The 16,561-nt window shown below is 44.5% G+C and overlaps 1 protein-coding gene across 1 annotated transcript in view; it reads right to left on the bottom strand.

Moving 5' to 3' along the window:
* Positions 1-11,928, bottom strand: part of EIF4E (eukaryotic translation initiation factor 4E) — a 49,665-nt gene extending 37,737 nt beyond the window's left edge. The window contains exon 1 of the mRNA XM_083179059.1: positions 11,783-11,928. Coding sequence (XP_083035185.1) covers positions 11,783-11,800 — 18 coding nt within the window. The 5' untranslated portion in view covers positions 11,801-11,928. The remainder of the gene's footprint in view (positions 1-11,782) is intronic.
* Positions 11,929-16,561: the final 4,633 nt, after the last annotated feature.

The raw sequence follows: 16,561 nt of genomic DNA, 5'->3' as shown, positions 1-16,561 counted from the left end.
CGTAGTGGGAGAGCTATATGGGGGCTGGGTGGACATGGACCACTGAAAGAGAGGATGCATCTATTAAAAGGCCGGAGTAAACTCCAAATTTAGTAATAGTGACCATTAGCATGGATGTTATATCTTCATATAAATAGCAATATATTGTCAGCATGCAGGGCGATTTTATCAGTTTTCGAACAGTGTAAAACCTGAGAGTTCAGGGTTAGCCGTTATAAGGAAGGAAAGTGGCTCAACCAGCAGGGCAAACAGGGTGGGGAAAAGAGGGCAACCCTACCTGGTGCCCCTGGCAAGCAGAAAGGAGGAGGGGACATATCTGTTGACAGACAACTGTATGTTGTATTTATTTTAATAATCTACATATTAAGACATCGACAATTCTCAAATTTGGGGCTCTATACAGCACCACAATGGATTCGACAAACACAATATGCTTTAACTGCAGACTTTCAGCTTTAGTTTGACGGTATTTACATCCAAATCAGGTGAACAGTGTAGGAAGTAAAACAGGTTCTATATGTGCCTTCCACTTTAAGGGACCAAAAGTGATGGAACAAACTAAACAATCCTAAACCAAACTTTCACTTTTTAATACTTTGTTGCAAATACTTTGCAGTCAATTACAGCCTGAAGTCTGGAACACAAAAGCCCCGTACACACGGGGGAGATATATTAGTCAGCAATATATGGCTGAGCAATATCTCCTTTTCATCAGGGACCATAGATGGTCGCTGATGAAAGGGAACCTCTGCCGGCTGTGCCGCAGAGGTAATCAGCTTGTCGCAGGAGCAAGCTGAAAACGGGAGCGCGCACCCGGCGATTTATCGCCAGGGGAAAATACCCATCACTGGCAATATGGTCGCCAGCGACCATATTTCAAGCGATTCCAGCCCCTATCGCCCCCGTGTGTACACAGCTATAGACAACACCAGACGCTTGGTTTCATCCCTGGTGATGCTTTGTCAGGTCTCTGCTGCAAAGCTCTTCAGTTCCTGCTTTTTCTCGGGGCATTTTCCCTTTGATTTAGTCTTCATCAAGTGAAATGCATGCTCAATCAGATTTAGATCAGGTGGTTGATTTGGCCATTGCATAACATTCCACTTATTTGCCTAAAAAACAGCTCTGGCTGCTTTTGCAGTATGCTTCGGGTCATTGTCCATCTGCACTGTTTAGCGCCGTCCAATGAGTGCTGAAGCATTTGACTGAATACGAGAAGAGAATATTGCCCGAAACACTTCAGAATTCATTCTGCTGCTTTTGTGAGCAATCACATTATCAATAAATACAAGGGAACCAGTTTCATTAGCAGCCATACATGCCCATGCCATGAAACAGATGAGGTGGTATGTTTTGGACCATGGGCAGTTCCTTTCCATCTCCATACTGTTCTCTTCCCATCACTCTGGTACAAGTTGATTTTTGTCTCATCTGTCCATAGGATGTTGTTCTAGAACTGTAAAGGCTTTTTTAGATGATGTTTGGCAAACTCTAATCTGGTCTTCCTGTTTTTGAGGCTCACCAATGGGTTACATCTTGTGGTGGTGAACCCTCTATATTCACTCTTGTGAAGTATTTTCTTGATTGTTGACTTTGACACATATACACCTACCTCCTGGAGAGTGTTCTTGATCTGGCTAACTGTTGTTAAGGGGTTTTTCTTCACCAGGGAAGTAAAGGGGTTTTTCTTCACCAGGGAAGTAATTCTTATGTCCTCCACCACAGTTGTTTTCCGTTGTCTTCCGGGTCTTTTGGTGTTGCTGAGCTCTCCAGATCGTTCTCTCTCATTTTAAGAATATTCCAAACAGTTGATTTGGCCACACCTAATGTTTTTGCTATCTCTCTGATGGGTGTGGTTTGATTTTTCAGCCTAATGATGATTTCCTTCATGGATAGTTACAGTTCTTTGGATCTCATATTGAGAGTGGACAGCAACAGATTCCAAATGCAAATGTCACACCTGGAATCAACTCCAGACCTTTTACCTGCTTAATTGATGAAATAACGAGGGAATAGCCCACACCTGCCCATGAAATAGCTTTTGAGTTCATTGTCCTATTACTTTCGGTCCTTTAAAATGTGGGAGGCACATATAGAAACTGTTGTAATTCCTAAACCGGTCACCCGATTTGGATGTGAATACCCTCAAATTAAAGCTGAAAGTCTGCAGTTAATGCACATCATGGTTCATTTCAAATCCATTGTGGTGGTATATAGAGCTCAAAATATGAGAATTTTGTTGATGTCCCAATATTTATGGTCCTGACTGTATATTAACAGATTTCAGGATGGTCTTATCTATACAGATTTTTAAAAAGTCATGCAAGATTAATTTACACACAGGAAAATGCAACTTGCTGTGGAAAAGATCCAAAACAAGACAAAAAAAAAAAAAGAACAGATTTAATGAAGAGTGTAGGGGTTTGCACCTTTACTCAGGTAATAACTATACTTTTTACACATTAAGTGGAATATGACTGGTGAAAACAGATGGAAAAGGATCTACGAATATGAACTAAAAAAGCATATTTAGTAGTATAGGAGTAAAAAAAAATATAGTAGTAGAGTAGGAGGCACATTTTCAAAGGCAACCAAACCTGGGATGCAAAAAACATGGAATAAATACATGTAATGCAGACATGGCATTACCACTATATCAGCAACAATTTAAGGCCCCCATCCATTAGTGTGATATGGCCAGTTCCCGGGTAAATTGGCGGGTTATCGTATGCAATACCTTGTGCTAGGGGATGGGGGGGCCTTTACAAGTTAAGCCTAATCATAAGCCACATAACTAGGGTGGCCAATCCCGGGATCGGCGGGATCTGGCCCCCAAAAGGCCGGGATTTCAATCCCGGGATTGGAGTTTCCAATCCTGGGATTTCAGGATTAGACTGCACATGCGCAGTCTAATGCCAGACAGCGTCTGAGCACCCGCTTAGACGCTGCCCGGCTTCCCCCGGCACAGCATACTGCGCAGCGTGACGAGGTCACGCTGCACAGGCAGGTCACTCATGTCATGCCCGGCAGTATGAAGCCGCGCCGCTCGCCCGTCTAACTAGCCAGCAGCAGGATTAACCACCCATCCCCCCCAACACGGCTCCTGGCTCGTTAAAATGACCTTCCATCCACCCACCCACCCGGCAACCCAGGCACCTGCATGTAAGTAAATGCAGGGCAGCCAGGGCATTTTTCTATTAGGAAAGCCAATCCCAAGATTGAGCATTTTTCAATCCCGGGATTGGCTTCCTTACACATAACTAGATGGTTAAGGGTTAAGAAGTCAACCTCCTAATTAAAGATGATGGTTGAAAGGGCACATTGTATCAAGCAAAATTGCTACTTTTCTCTTGCACTATTTGAGAAAAGTGGTGGGGTACTTTAATGGACAAATATTTGCGCAGCCAAAATCTGCAATGATGCTCTGAAGTACATCACCATGAACTGAATCAGCCACATAATGTTATAAAACTAGAAAGAGAATTTGACAGTAGGTAAGAACCACTTGGCCCATCTAACCTGCCCACCTACATACTAGAGTTGTTAATGTGTCCTAACGAAACAAGATTGGAAAAATTTACTTTTTTTGTTATTTTTTTTTACCAAGGCCATAAATAGGACAAGTGGTCAATTGAAAAAGATGGTTTGCTTCACCACAAATCACAAGAAGGCAATCTATAAGTCTCATACACACTAGGAAATATTGTGGACAATATCACTCAGAAAGGGCTTTGAGCGATAGTGTTCACAATACCGTCTAGTGCCGTGGTTCTCAACCTCGGTCCTCAAGGACCCCCAACAATTGATGTTTTATGGATCACTTGGCAGGTGCACTCGTTATTCACTTACACATTTTAAAAGATACTCAGGTGAAGCCAATTCTTTCACTTGTGATTCTGTGTGGAGACCTGGAAAACGAACTGTTGGAGGTACTTGAGAACCGCTGGCCTAGTGTGTACACGCAGTATCTTTAATGATGCACTCTACCGTCAATCATTAAGGATCCCATCCCACATCCTGCATGTTCAGGCGAAGGAGGTCCTCTTTAATGACACCATGCTTTAGCATGGCCATCGTTCCCTTCCTCGCCAGCATCATCAAGTGTGTATGCACTTACCGATGCCAGGACACAAGGCCAATATTGGCAGAGACTCATTTAGTGTGTATGGTGCTTAACTGTAAAGCCGGGCAACACACCAGGGTTTCTCAAACTATTTTGCTCTGGGACCCCATCAGAGAATAAAAATTATGACAGCACCCCAGAAAGTTACTGCAGAATGGTCGCCACCTCAGCACATGCACAAGTGAAGTAACAGCGTATGCTAAAAGTAGGCAGTGGGTTATGGGGGGGTGGAAGAGGGAGGCATTAGGTGTTTATGTATTTAGCTTTTCCTTGCCACCCCCCCTCCACAGAGACATACCATAAAGTTTGTGCTTGGTGCTCTACTCACTCCCCTTCATGCTCTCCAGAATCGCCCCTCCTGCTGCCCACAGATGAAACCCCCCATGCTGCACTTAAGGCCCATACACACTAGACAATGTGATCACTGAAAGATAATGAACAAGCAACAGTCCAGTAATATGCAGCTTTTTGCGAATGACAGCCAAAATTGAGCTGTATGTACAAAAACCCTTGTTAACAACACGCAACGTTCATTGCATACACATTGGCCAATATTTTGAAAGCTATTGTTCAGAAGGACCAAAACGAACGATATTGGTCAAAATATTACCCAGTGTGTACAAACCTTTACTTACAAGAGGTTCATGACAGATGCACAGTCCTGCTTATAGAGAGCTGCCTTCTCTGAGTCCGACTGCAGTCTGCCTGTTTTCCCACACAGAATCCCCAGTACTGCACTCGCTGCCAGCCATGTACACCCTGTGGATATCTGCATGTAGATGAGGGATCCATGGGTACAGCCCTCTTGTGGCAATGGCGGCACTGTTGCTGGGTGGTACAGCAGAGGCGTTATGGCTCCTAGGATCTCTAAAGCAGTGATTCAAGAAGTCCGAAAATACAATTCTAATGTTTTTTTCAGACCCCTTAACCCCTTCCCGACATATGACGTACATTTACGTCATATGTCGGTTGAGGGGGAATCAAGCCAGCTCACGGAGTGAGCTGGCTTGAAAGAGAGCAGGTAATGGCTGTATATTACAGCCAGGTCCCTGCTCTCACGGCCACGAGCGGCGAGTTCGCCGATCGTGGCCGTTTAACCCTTTAAGCACCGCGGGCAAAGCGACCGCAGTGCTTAAATAGCTGATCGGAGGGGGGGCGCCCCCCTCCGGCGCCGATCGGGGCCCCCCGCAGCGAGATCGGAGGGTGCCGATCGGTTGCCATGGTAGCCAGGGGTCTAATGTAGACCCCTGTGCTGGCCGTGTATGGATACCTATTATATCCTGCCTCAGGCAGGATGTAATAGGAAGTGCATAAAATCACTACGTTCAGCCATAGAGCTCTATGGCTGAACGTAGTACAGGCGATCGCGCCCCCTAGTGGTCAAGTACACTAGGGGGGCTTGTAGTAAAAGTAAAAAAAAATAAAAAATTAAGTTTAAAAAAAAAAAAAAAAAAAAAATATTAAAAGTTCAAATCACCCCCCTTTCCCCATTTCACAAATAAAAATAAATAAAAAATAAAAAGATAAACATATTTGGTATCGCCGCGTTCCTAAAAGTCCGATCTATTAAAATATAACATTAGTTATCCCGCACGGTTAAAGGCGTAAACGGAAAATAATTCCAAACGCCAAAACTACGTTTTTTGGTCGCATCGCGTACCCAAAAAAAAATAACTAAAAGAGATCAGAAAGTCGCCCATATCCCATAATTAAATTAATTAAAAAGTACACTTCAGCCCGCAAAAAATGAGCCCTCACCCAGGTCCGTAGGTGGAAAAATAAAAAAGTTATAAGCCGCAGAACATGGCGACGCAACGCAAATTAGAAAAACCGTAAAAGTTGTGATTTTTTTTTTTAGTGGTAAAACATAACGAAAACTATATAAGTTTGGTATCACCAGAATTGTAACGACCCATAGAATAAAGATAACCCATCATTTTAAACGAACTATGAACTCCAAAAAAACCGTAACCAGCACAAAATTGTGGAATGGCGTTTTTTTTTTTTTTTACCCCACATTGAATTATTTCCTGATTCCCCAGAATATTATACGGTATAGTAAATGGTACCATTACAAAGTACAACTTGTCCCGCAAAAAAAAAGCCCTCATGTGTCTATATAGCCGGAAAATTAAAAAAGTTACGCTTATTTGAACGCAAGGAGGAAAAAAAAAAAAAAAATTAGCATAAAAGGCAATGTCGGGAAGGGGTTAAATCATTGCCTGAGAGATGAGAGGGTTCAGTAAAGTGACTATCAGCAACAGGTTATCGAAATCCCATTCTGAGATGGTCGGAAGACACTTTGGGGTTTGCCACCCACATTTAGGGAACTGCTGCACTGTTTATCTGGACAATATGCCATACCACAGGACCCTGCATACAAAACTTGCCAATGCACGAGATTCCATGCTGCATTCAGAACCATGACATTGTTAGCAATGTCTTGTGTTTGACCTCACAGCAGTGTCGATATTGACATTGAGAGCGCACAAATCACATGTACACAGTGAACAATCTGGCCGTTAAGACATTCTGGTTTGGCCAGAAACTATACATTGGGCCGCAATTGCTCTAGTGGGCTTAAAAGTTTTCGAGATGGGAAATTGCTTAATATATAAAAGGAGATAATAGCAAGTCAGCAGAATCTAGAAATGGATTAAACCAGGCATGTCCAACGTTGGCCCTCCAGATGTTATGAAACTACACATCCCAGCATGCTTTGCCACAGTTTTGATATTAGAGAATGCTAAAACTATTGCAAAGTATGCTGGGATGTGTAGTTTCAAAACATCTGGAGGGCCAACGTTGGACATGCCTGGATTAAACTATAAATTATTGTAGAATAGTGTGCTGGTGGATATGTTTTCTGGATTTTTATTCCAGAGACTGTGTTGACTCCTCTGGATCAACAATATTTATGACCTGTTCAAAGCTGTTGACATGGACCATTTTGTCAATGTTACAAACCTGCTACTTCGTTTTATTCACTAAACTTTACTTTAAATTTAGTGTTCCCACTAGGCTGTTTTAGCAGGGCGCTGCGCCCTGCCTGATTTCAAAAGGTCAAAATGCGTCCTGCCCTTCTGGCAGTACCCTGCTAAAACAGCCTGCCTCCGACCCCTCTGGTGTGACCGGGGAAGCATGACACCGCTGTAGATAGCGATTCCCGGCAGTATAGAGCCTTCGGGGGGGCTGGGCCCACCCCCTTCAGTGACGTCAGTGGCCGGGCCCGCCCTTATCTTGATGCTGGTGGCCTGGGACCGCCCAAAACAGTGATGTCTTCAGCACGGTCTGCCCCCCTTACGCTAAAATACAGTAATAAAAAGGCATGAGCGCAAAACATTACCCCCTTGTCACATTGATGAATGCATAAAATGAAATTAAAAAAGTGATCATACCCCTATATTTTTATTGTTTATTTAAGGTCATCTAGCTTAATAGTTAATAACTACAATTTCATTACACCAAAAGATCTAAACTGCTATTACATTATGGATTGCAAAAAAATATAAAAATTATGTATAGTGTTATTATATATGCAGTAATGACAGCAAATTCACAAACTGAATGCCTATCAACTAACAAGTACACCTAACCCGTTTGGCGATTAATCATTATTACCTTACATGTTTCCTCCTATAAACATTTTAATGTGGAACCATTTACATGGGCAGTACGAATGGTATTACTACCTCACAGCACTGAGGTCATGGGTTTGATTCCCACCATGTCTCTAACTGTGCAGAGTTTGTATATTCTCCCCGTACTTGCGTGGGTTTCCTCCGGGTACTCGGGTTTCCTCCCACAATCCAAAAATATACTGGTAGGCTCCTAACAAAATTAACCCTAGAATGTCTGTGCGTGTACATGTGGTAGGGATTATCAATCCCTTTATTGCCAAGTATATCAATGTACAGCATACATAATACACAGGGATTTTTTTTTCAGATAACCACTGCTCCCACACAGTGTACATACATAACAGACCAATACAATACAAAAAGGATCATTTCAAGGGGAGGGCATCAAGGCTGTATTTAGTCATGTGTCGAGTGCCGAGATTAGCGCAATGGGGTTGAATCGCTGACTTTTGGCCTTTGAGTTTATTATGGAAGTTGCTTGGGAAAAAAAAAAAAAAGAGTGTTTCTTATACATTGTAAGCTCCATTGGGGCAGGCACGGATGTGAATGTTCAAATATTCTCTGTAAAGCGCTGCGGAATATGTATGCGCTATAGAAGAAACTTAATAAATAAATACTAAAACGCTTGTACTCTGTGCTAGAGTATTATAGCATATATAGTATTATAATTGTATTTGCTACCAGGTGTCAAAGCTTTCCTCATAACCCAGTGTTCTATATACTCGATTAGTTACCAGCCCATCAAAATAGCGGACCATCATAACATTAATGTCAGCACCCAAATGGTCAACGTTTTACTTGCTCCACCAGACAGCATCTAGTGGCCACTGCCAATGTAGGTTAAGGAGATCTGCAATTATCTTGCCATACTGTGCAGTGAACTTGTCAAAGTATACAGGTTTCTTTAATATACATGGATCAGAATGTGAACCTGAGCAGTTACATTAAATGAATGCACATTCCATAGCTACATCATTAACTATGATAATAAATGGTTAGGTAGAAAAGGTTTTTTTCGGGTTCCTGCAGCTCAAATCTAAATTTACGGGAAATAGTCAATTGTTTTTGTCTTTTGGCCACCTCAACTCAGCACTTCACAAAGGGGTTTAGCCACTTCATACTTCTAAACCAGATGCATTTGGGGTGCACAAGCGAGATGGGAGCATTCAACACTAACGCAACACCGATCTTTTTTAGACACAACCACAAACTATTGACTACCACTTTGGTCTGAAATGAAACGGATAGCTATTCGGAACGGAATGCAACTGTTTTGGGTGCCTGATAAAGCAATTTAACTGTTGCGCAGATAGGGCGAGATTACCATTGTTGCCCACATTCCTGCTTATAGACCCGAGTTGGTAAGCAAAAGTGTGCCAAAAGTCTAGTTTGACCACTCTATACAGAACTTTAGACAGGTTAACCCTGTCCAAAGTGGCAACTAGGATAACAGGACAGTATAGAAAGAGGTTAGTGACCATCCGTAAAGTATTTAAGTTGCATCAGAAAGTGTCAAATGCCTGAATTATATTTTTTTATTAATGGTGGAAAAGGATATATCCAGTGCTTATCTCACAGATTACATTTTTGGAGAAAAAGGTCTGCTAAATGAATTTTAAATATTTTAAACCAATTAGAAAAATGTTGTTTTTTTTTTTTTTTTATTACAATATTAAAATCCTGTCAAACTACAGCATTTTACATACAGAGAGGTGTAGCAGAGGTTGTGCACAGTTCCAACATTTTTACCATAAGATAGGTTCTCTACCTTTTTACCTGCCCAGGAGACTCTACAAATGTTGAATTACAAATGGAATTTGAGGTGCAAATTTAGTGTGAAAATGGTTTGCACGACATAGCTTGCCCCTCAAACCACACGATTTGGCACTGCAAAATAACCCTAACTACCAACTACATTAAAATCAATGCAATTAAGTCACCCCACAAGCAAGGAGGGCAAGTTGCTGTGGCATCAGAGCTCAGCACTGACGTAATGGTCAGCATTACTGTCTCACAGCACCGAGGTCATGGGTTTAATTCCCACCAGGACACTATGGGCAGTTTCACACGCTCCGGCTCCTGGCAGGTGGGGAAACCCCGCACTACTAAATGCCGTGCCGCACACAGTAGTTGTTAATAGACACTATTGTGTCCGGCCGCAGCCCGATTCCACCACTGGAAGGGATGGCTGCCGGGCTGTGGCCATCCCTACCATTGTAAACTGCTGTGTGTGGCACAACTTCCTGATCGTGCTGGGCTTCGCCGCCCGCAGGAACCGGAGCATGTGAAATAGCCCTAAGGGCTATTTCACACGCTATGGCTCAGCACGGATGGCAAGATGCAGAACGATCAAAAGCGGTGCTGTACATGTCAATCATAATGGACAGCAGCTTATGTGTCCTTTCACACGGTCGGATCTATCCACTGGAAAGGATGGCTGCCGGGCCGCGGCCGCCCCGTCCTAATACGCCAGTGTGCGCAGAGGGAGATGGGGGCCTTTCAAAAACACCAGCTGTTTTGTGAAAGGCACAACTGTCAGGCAAATAGCTGGGCAAACTTTGTCTTTTTTGCTGTCTGGTCAAAACCGGAGTGTGTGAAATAACTCTAAGGCCGGTTTCACACACTCCGGCTCCTGCCGGACGGTGAAATCCCGCATAACCAGGGAGCCGTGCTGCACACATTAGTTGTGAATGGACACGGTTGCAGCCGGATTCCGCCACTGGAAGGGCTCCCTGGCCGTGCGGGATTTCACCGTCCGGCAGGAGCCGGAGTGTGTGAAACCAGCCTAACTGTGCTTGCGTGAGTTTCCTCCATCTACTCTGGTTTCCATCCACAATACAAAAATATACTGGTAGGTTAATTGGCTCCCCCCCCCCCAAAAAAAAAGTCATGGATCAAATGTGTATGCGTATACATATGTTAGGAAATATAGATCGTAAGCTCCCACTGGGTCAGGGACTGATGTGAATGTTCAAATATTCTATGCTACCTAAGAACCTACACTCACTCAGACAGAAACTGTGATGAAAAATCTACAAGAAAAAAATTAACTTCGAAATCGTGTTTGCGCACGGGAAAACGAGAACAGTTTATCAGTAGGTTTCCACGAATGAATCAATTGTTAGGCACAGGAAAAAGATTATGTAAATAACCTTTATATGCACTGTGCAGATTTTTGCCAGGAGCTAAACCCCATGAAAACTCCCCAAAAAGTTGCAAAATTAAGCGCTACCATGGGCCAGGCGAGAGGTCTATTTCCATGTTATTCAAACATGACAGCTGTATAGACACATCTGTAGGAGAGCACAATGTGAAAGTGAGACTCATTAAAGTCACCCAGGTGGCAACTACACCAAAATGGCAAAACTAGCCCCAAACTACTAAGTTGTTCTGTAGAGAGCAAGGTTACAGCACAGTCCTGGCCGGGGGCATGAGAGCCGGGCACAACACGCACACTGACAGCTGCCCTCTTGGTAACACGTCTCTGCCCTCGGCCGCCGCCAGCCCGTATAAGGCCGGGGATGCCGGGAGCACAGCACGCTGCTGCCAGTGTCAGGAGGAAGAAAGGAAAACGAAGCAGGTGAGTGACAGGAGAGGAGGGCGAACGGGGGCATATGACATGGGGGGAGGAGGGGGGATCCGGGACACCATATGCCTCACAAGTACAACCCACCCTCACCCGGCGCCCTCCACCACGCGGCCCTCTACCCGCGCCCACCGAGGCCGCCGCATGACAGGCGCACACACGCTGCTCGCGTAGCAGCGGCGTGCAGCAATGGGGCAGTACCGGCACGGCGGGCGCTATGGATGGCAGGCCCTGCACAGCGCCAGCAGCAGCACCTTCCGCCTGCTACACCGCAAGTAGACACGCTGCACCGGGCTCCTCCTCTTCTCCCAGCGGCCGCACCACGGCACTCCCGGGCTCCTGCACACCGCTCCCAGCGGCCATTACACGCCGGCTCTCACCCCTCAATCCACCCAGCCGTACGTATTCTGTATCCCAGGTCACTGATCCACTCACCGGTTCCACGGTCGCCATTTTAGATAGATGTGACTGCACAGCAGCCGCTGGCAGGGGAAAGAGGAGAGGAGGAAAAAAAAAATATTCAAACCCGGTTGGTTTGGGGCGTGTCACGTGATGTCCGGCCTAAGCTGGTCCTGCGCGGCCCCGCCCTACTGCTGCCGCCCGTGAGGCCGCCGGGAGTTGTAGTTCAGACGCCCGTGTATGCGGTGGCGTCACTCGGCAGGTGGGAATGCTCAACGCTGTCTGCACGGTGACACCAGGAGGAAGTGTTCCCAGGGAAGGCTGGAGATGAGTAGTATCTCAGTGGATCTCCTTCCCGCACACTGCGTGTGCTCCCTGCAATAATCCCCGCACTGCTGCTACGGCTGCATCATGATATTTTTTATTATTATGTGACTCTTCACGAACACCGGTATCACAATTAAGGGGAGCTGGAGAGAGATAAAGTGGATGGATAGTGGATACACAGTATCAGCTCCTGACTAATTGGGATCTAAATGAGGAAACCATATGGGTATGGTATAAGTCCCCCACAGCCGGGATAGCATCGGAATCCCGACTGTCTGGAGCTTAACGGGAGGGCGAGCGCATTAAAGGCCCCTTGCTGCGCTTGCCACGCTGCAGGCTTGGTGGCGAGTGTGCTCCCTCTTTGGGGGTTGTGGACCCCCCAGGCAAAATAGCATGAGTAAATTGGGATTCTGGATGTCGGCCCGCTGACAGTCATGATTACGATGTCTGAGAAATGACTGTTGGAATACCGACTGTCGGTCACTCATCCAGCACCCAACCATATAATAGTATTATGCTTTCACACTGTTTTCAGGTATTTGCCAGGACAGCTATCAGAGCCCATCTCCTGGCAAGAGCTTTTTAGTAAATTTGAATGAAAATATTTATTTTAACTTTTTGTGACTAATATAACATTTGCAGTAAAAATGTGGATTGTGATAAATATGCCCCTATGAACAGCTATATTATTTATTTACAGTTTCTTATGTATTGCAGCAAATTCTGTTGCGCTTTAAAATAGCAAATAAATAGCAAGCGTACAATCTATATGCCACACTTATGTTAAGTTACTAATACAGTAGGGTGATATCTATGCAATTTAGTCACTGCGGTGGGACAAACAAAGGAGTGGGGCTTGCTGAATTAGCATTGATAGATAAAATGTGTCCAATCAGTGACTGAATATATAAATAAATTGGTTATAATAATAAATAAGAAAGTCAGGTGTTAAGAGTCCATAATTTTTAATGAGAATTACTTATTCAGTATAGATGCAATAAAACAATGTGTTTATTGTGAAAACTCTTTATGCTATTACGGCAAACAAATTGAGTCCAAATCGCGTGTATTTGACAGCAGATGTGATGTGAGGTCCTGTGCGCATCACATTGGAGCCTACGGGTCGCACCACCAGCAGGGAGAGATCTCAGATCGCCGCCAAGCCAGGCAGGTTAGGGGATTTTTGTAAGAACTTTACTGTTCAAATCCCTTTCTCTGAGTCCATCCTGGTGACACAGCTTGACATTGGGATGTAGGAGGGTCCGCAGGAGTAAAGGCGCATGCTGATTTCATTGAGAGCAGGCTCCTCCCTTCTGCATCCCATGATGCTTCAGTTCAACTTTGAAAGCACACTAGGATACATAACTCAGTACAACGCCTGAACATTTTTATTATGCACAATGCACATAACCAATAACATGACAACGCATGAACGGTATTACTGAGCGTAAGGGTGGTACCGCTGTGTCACCAGGGTGGACTCAGAGAAAGGCATTCGCACAGTAAGTTCTTTTAAAAATCCCCTTTTCTCTTTCGTCCATCCTGGTGACACAGCTTGACATTGGGACGTTCACAAGCCGGTTCTTTGGAAGGGTACGCTCAGGCTTACAGTTCTCATCACTGCCTTGCCCATTAAGCGTCCTCCGATGCGAACTCATGAACCTATAGACTTTTTGGTAAAGGCAAGAAAAACCATATGACCAGGGAGCAGCCCTGCATAACTGCCCCACTGTGGTTTCATGATGCACAGCCCAAGAAATAGGCCACTATCCAAGTGGCATAGACCTTAAACTTATGGAAAAAGGTCTGCCCACCATAGTGTAAGCAAAGGTAAACACCGACCTTAACCGTCTAGGAAAAGTCTGCTTGGAAACAGACCACCTGCTCTTATGTACGTCATATAAAACTAGTAAAACAGTCATTTTTTTGCAAACATCCTTTACCCTGTCCACTTAAATGCGCGAAGTATGTCCCATTTTAATATATTTATTTATTTTTTACCTCCTCAAGAGGAGCAAACACCAGAAACAAAACTCCTGGTGTAAATAGAACATTTGATACTGCTTAAGAAGAACAGAACCATCTTATCAGTATGAAAAAACAGAAATTAAGACTTGCAAGGCAAGGCCCCTAATTCTGAAACTCGCCTAGGCGAAGCCCTGGCTATCAAAAAGGTAATTTTCCGCGAAAAAATATTACGAACAGCCGACCTTAAAGGCTCCCACTGTGGATTTAGAAAAACCGACCATACCAGAACATGTCCCAAGGTGCCCCCGGCTGCCTATATGGGGTCTGGAGTTCTTATAACTCCCTATAAAAAGGTCTGTACTTCTGGCCAGGAGCCACTCCATTCTGAAAGCATATGGATAATGCAGGTAGCTGTACCTCTAAGGACTGCAGACTAAACTCTGCTGCAACCCATACTGGAGAAAAACTCCAAAGGTCAAGCGACCTAGAACCTGGAAATGTGTACTTTTGATGTACACACCACCTGACAGAAATCATTCAAACACAAAGGTGAATAAACTACCAATACGGCTTTCGAACCCAAAGTATGAGTTGGATAACAGCAACTGAGAAACCCTTCTTCCTGAAAAAAAAAAAATTTTATGAGCTAGGACCATGAGTAGAAAAAATCCTTGACTGAATAAGTCTAGGCGAAGAAGAAGATGACACCCTTAGGTCATCTTCAACCTCAGTATAAAATACCCCGACCTCTAAGGCCAGTCCGGAGCAAAACAGTATGACTTGCACCGCCTGTGTCCTCACGTCACTTAAGAATCTGAGTAATAATAGAAAAAACGTGGGAAAGGGCTTGAGCGAAAAACTCACCTATAGGCAAGTTTCCAAGGACGTTACCTCCTAACAGTTTTAAACCCTGCCAAATTTTTAGATTCGGCAAATGGAGAATCGACCGCACCAACCAGTGAAGTTTTTATTGTCTTGGACACTGTAAGGTACACACAATGAATATGTGTGTCCAAGATCACACCAAACAGAAATTTCTGAGAGGGTGTTAAACGAGAATCTGCACCCTGCAGCCAGGAGGGGAGCGAGATGAAGAATCAACATCCACCCCTTATCTCTGAGAAACTGTGCCACCATTGTCAGATGATCCTGCAACAATTTCTGCAGATTTGGCTATGACCCAGAGGTCATCCCATAAAGGAATAATCACAATTTCTTTTGCCTGTGAGCTGCTGTCATGAAAGCCATCACTTTTATGAGAACTCTCGTAATTGTGGCTGACCCCAAAGGTAAGGCCCCACACTGCAGATGAGTTTCTCCTATTGAGAAACTCAGAAAAAAATTGATGACCACTGTCTACATGCCCAAGTAAATAAGCGTCCTGGGCGTCCACTGATTCTAGAAGCCCTCGAGGCTTTGTGCTTACAAGCACCAACCTCAGAGATTCCATCCTGAAGAGTCATCCACAGAAGTGAGTTTAAAGACTTCAGGCTTAGAATGGGTGTGACGGAACTGTCCGGATTGGGGATTAAAGAAAGAGAACAGAATAAAATCCTTCCTTTCTTTCTTCCTCCTTGATGCACCGGGATCATCATCCCCACTTGAAAATCGACGATGCCACCCCCTAGAGGGCTTTTCGCAAGCAAGCTTCTCACGGCAGGGGAGTTTGGAGACATCTCTTTGGAAAGGTACCCCTGAGATAGATTCCATAACTCTGGTACTGCAGGAGGTGACCTCTCCACCCCTGATTCCAAAACAGGGAGTCTCCACCCCATACTGCTGAGGAATTAACATCCCAATGGACGGGTGGTCCATTGTCCAGGTCCCAAAACGTGATCTGGGAGCCTTTCCTATATTAGTAGGCATTTTTCCTTTACCTGTGTGTCCTTATTGGATGCACCCCTAAACACTGAATGCTTAGACATGGTGGGAAGGCAAGAGCTCTTTCCCCTGTGGCCTGTTTAAAGGTGGACTAGAGTTCCACTCCAAACAGAATTGCTCCCTGAAAGGCCAAAACCTCCAGAGACTTTTTGGCTTCACTGTCAGCTTTCCAAGCATCTAGCAAAGAGCTGGCAGCCCTTACGCCATATTGGCGTTTCTTTCGCAGCTCACTTTAACAGTTTAGTCAACACAAAAGCTACTATGTGAGGCTGAAGTTGAGTACACCAGGCATAAGCCCAATGTATCATGGCTTAAGAACATCCAAGCAGATGTCTTGATAGGGCGTAAGGTAAAAAACTACCCCTTTTCCCAGAAGTACGACAGCCTCCAAGCTTTTTTCTCTATGGGGTCCTTAAAAACAGCACCCCCTTGTACAGATGACGCAGCTGAATAAACATCCGGGCCACAGGCTCCTCCACCAGAGGGGACTTTTCTCCCAAGTTTTGTGCTCCTGTAGCACTATGGTATATGATTGCCACATTTTGGACATGAGAAACCTGATATCAGGTGTCTTTTATGCTTTCCAAAGTGACACTACCATACCCTCATGTGAGGGTAAAGGTAACTGTATATCCCTGC

The sequence above is a fragment of the Crinia signifera genome, chromosome 1 (assembly GCF_055691185.1).
Source record: "Crinia signifera chromosome 1, ASM5569118v1, whole genome shotgun sequence".
NCBI lineage: Eukaryota > Metazoa > Chordata > Amphibia > Anura > Myobatrachidae > Crinia > Crinia signifera.
The sequence above is the reverse complement of the archived record's forward strand: the minus strand, read 5'-3'. Positions and strand labels throughout refer to the sequence as shown.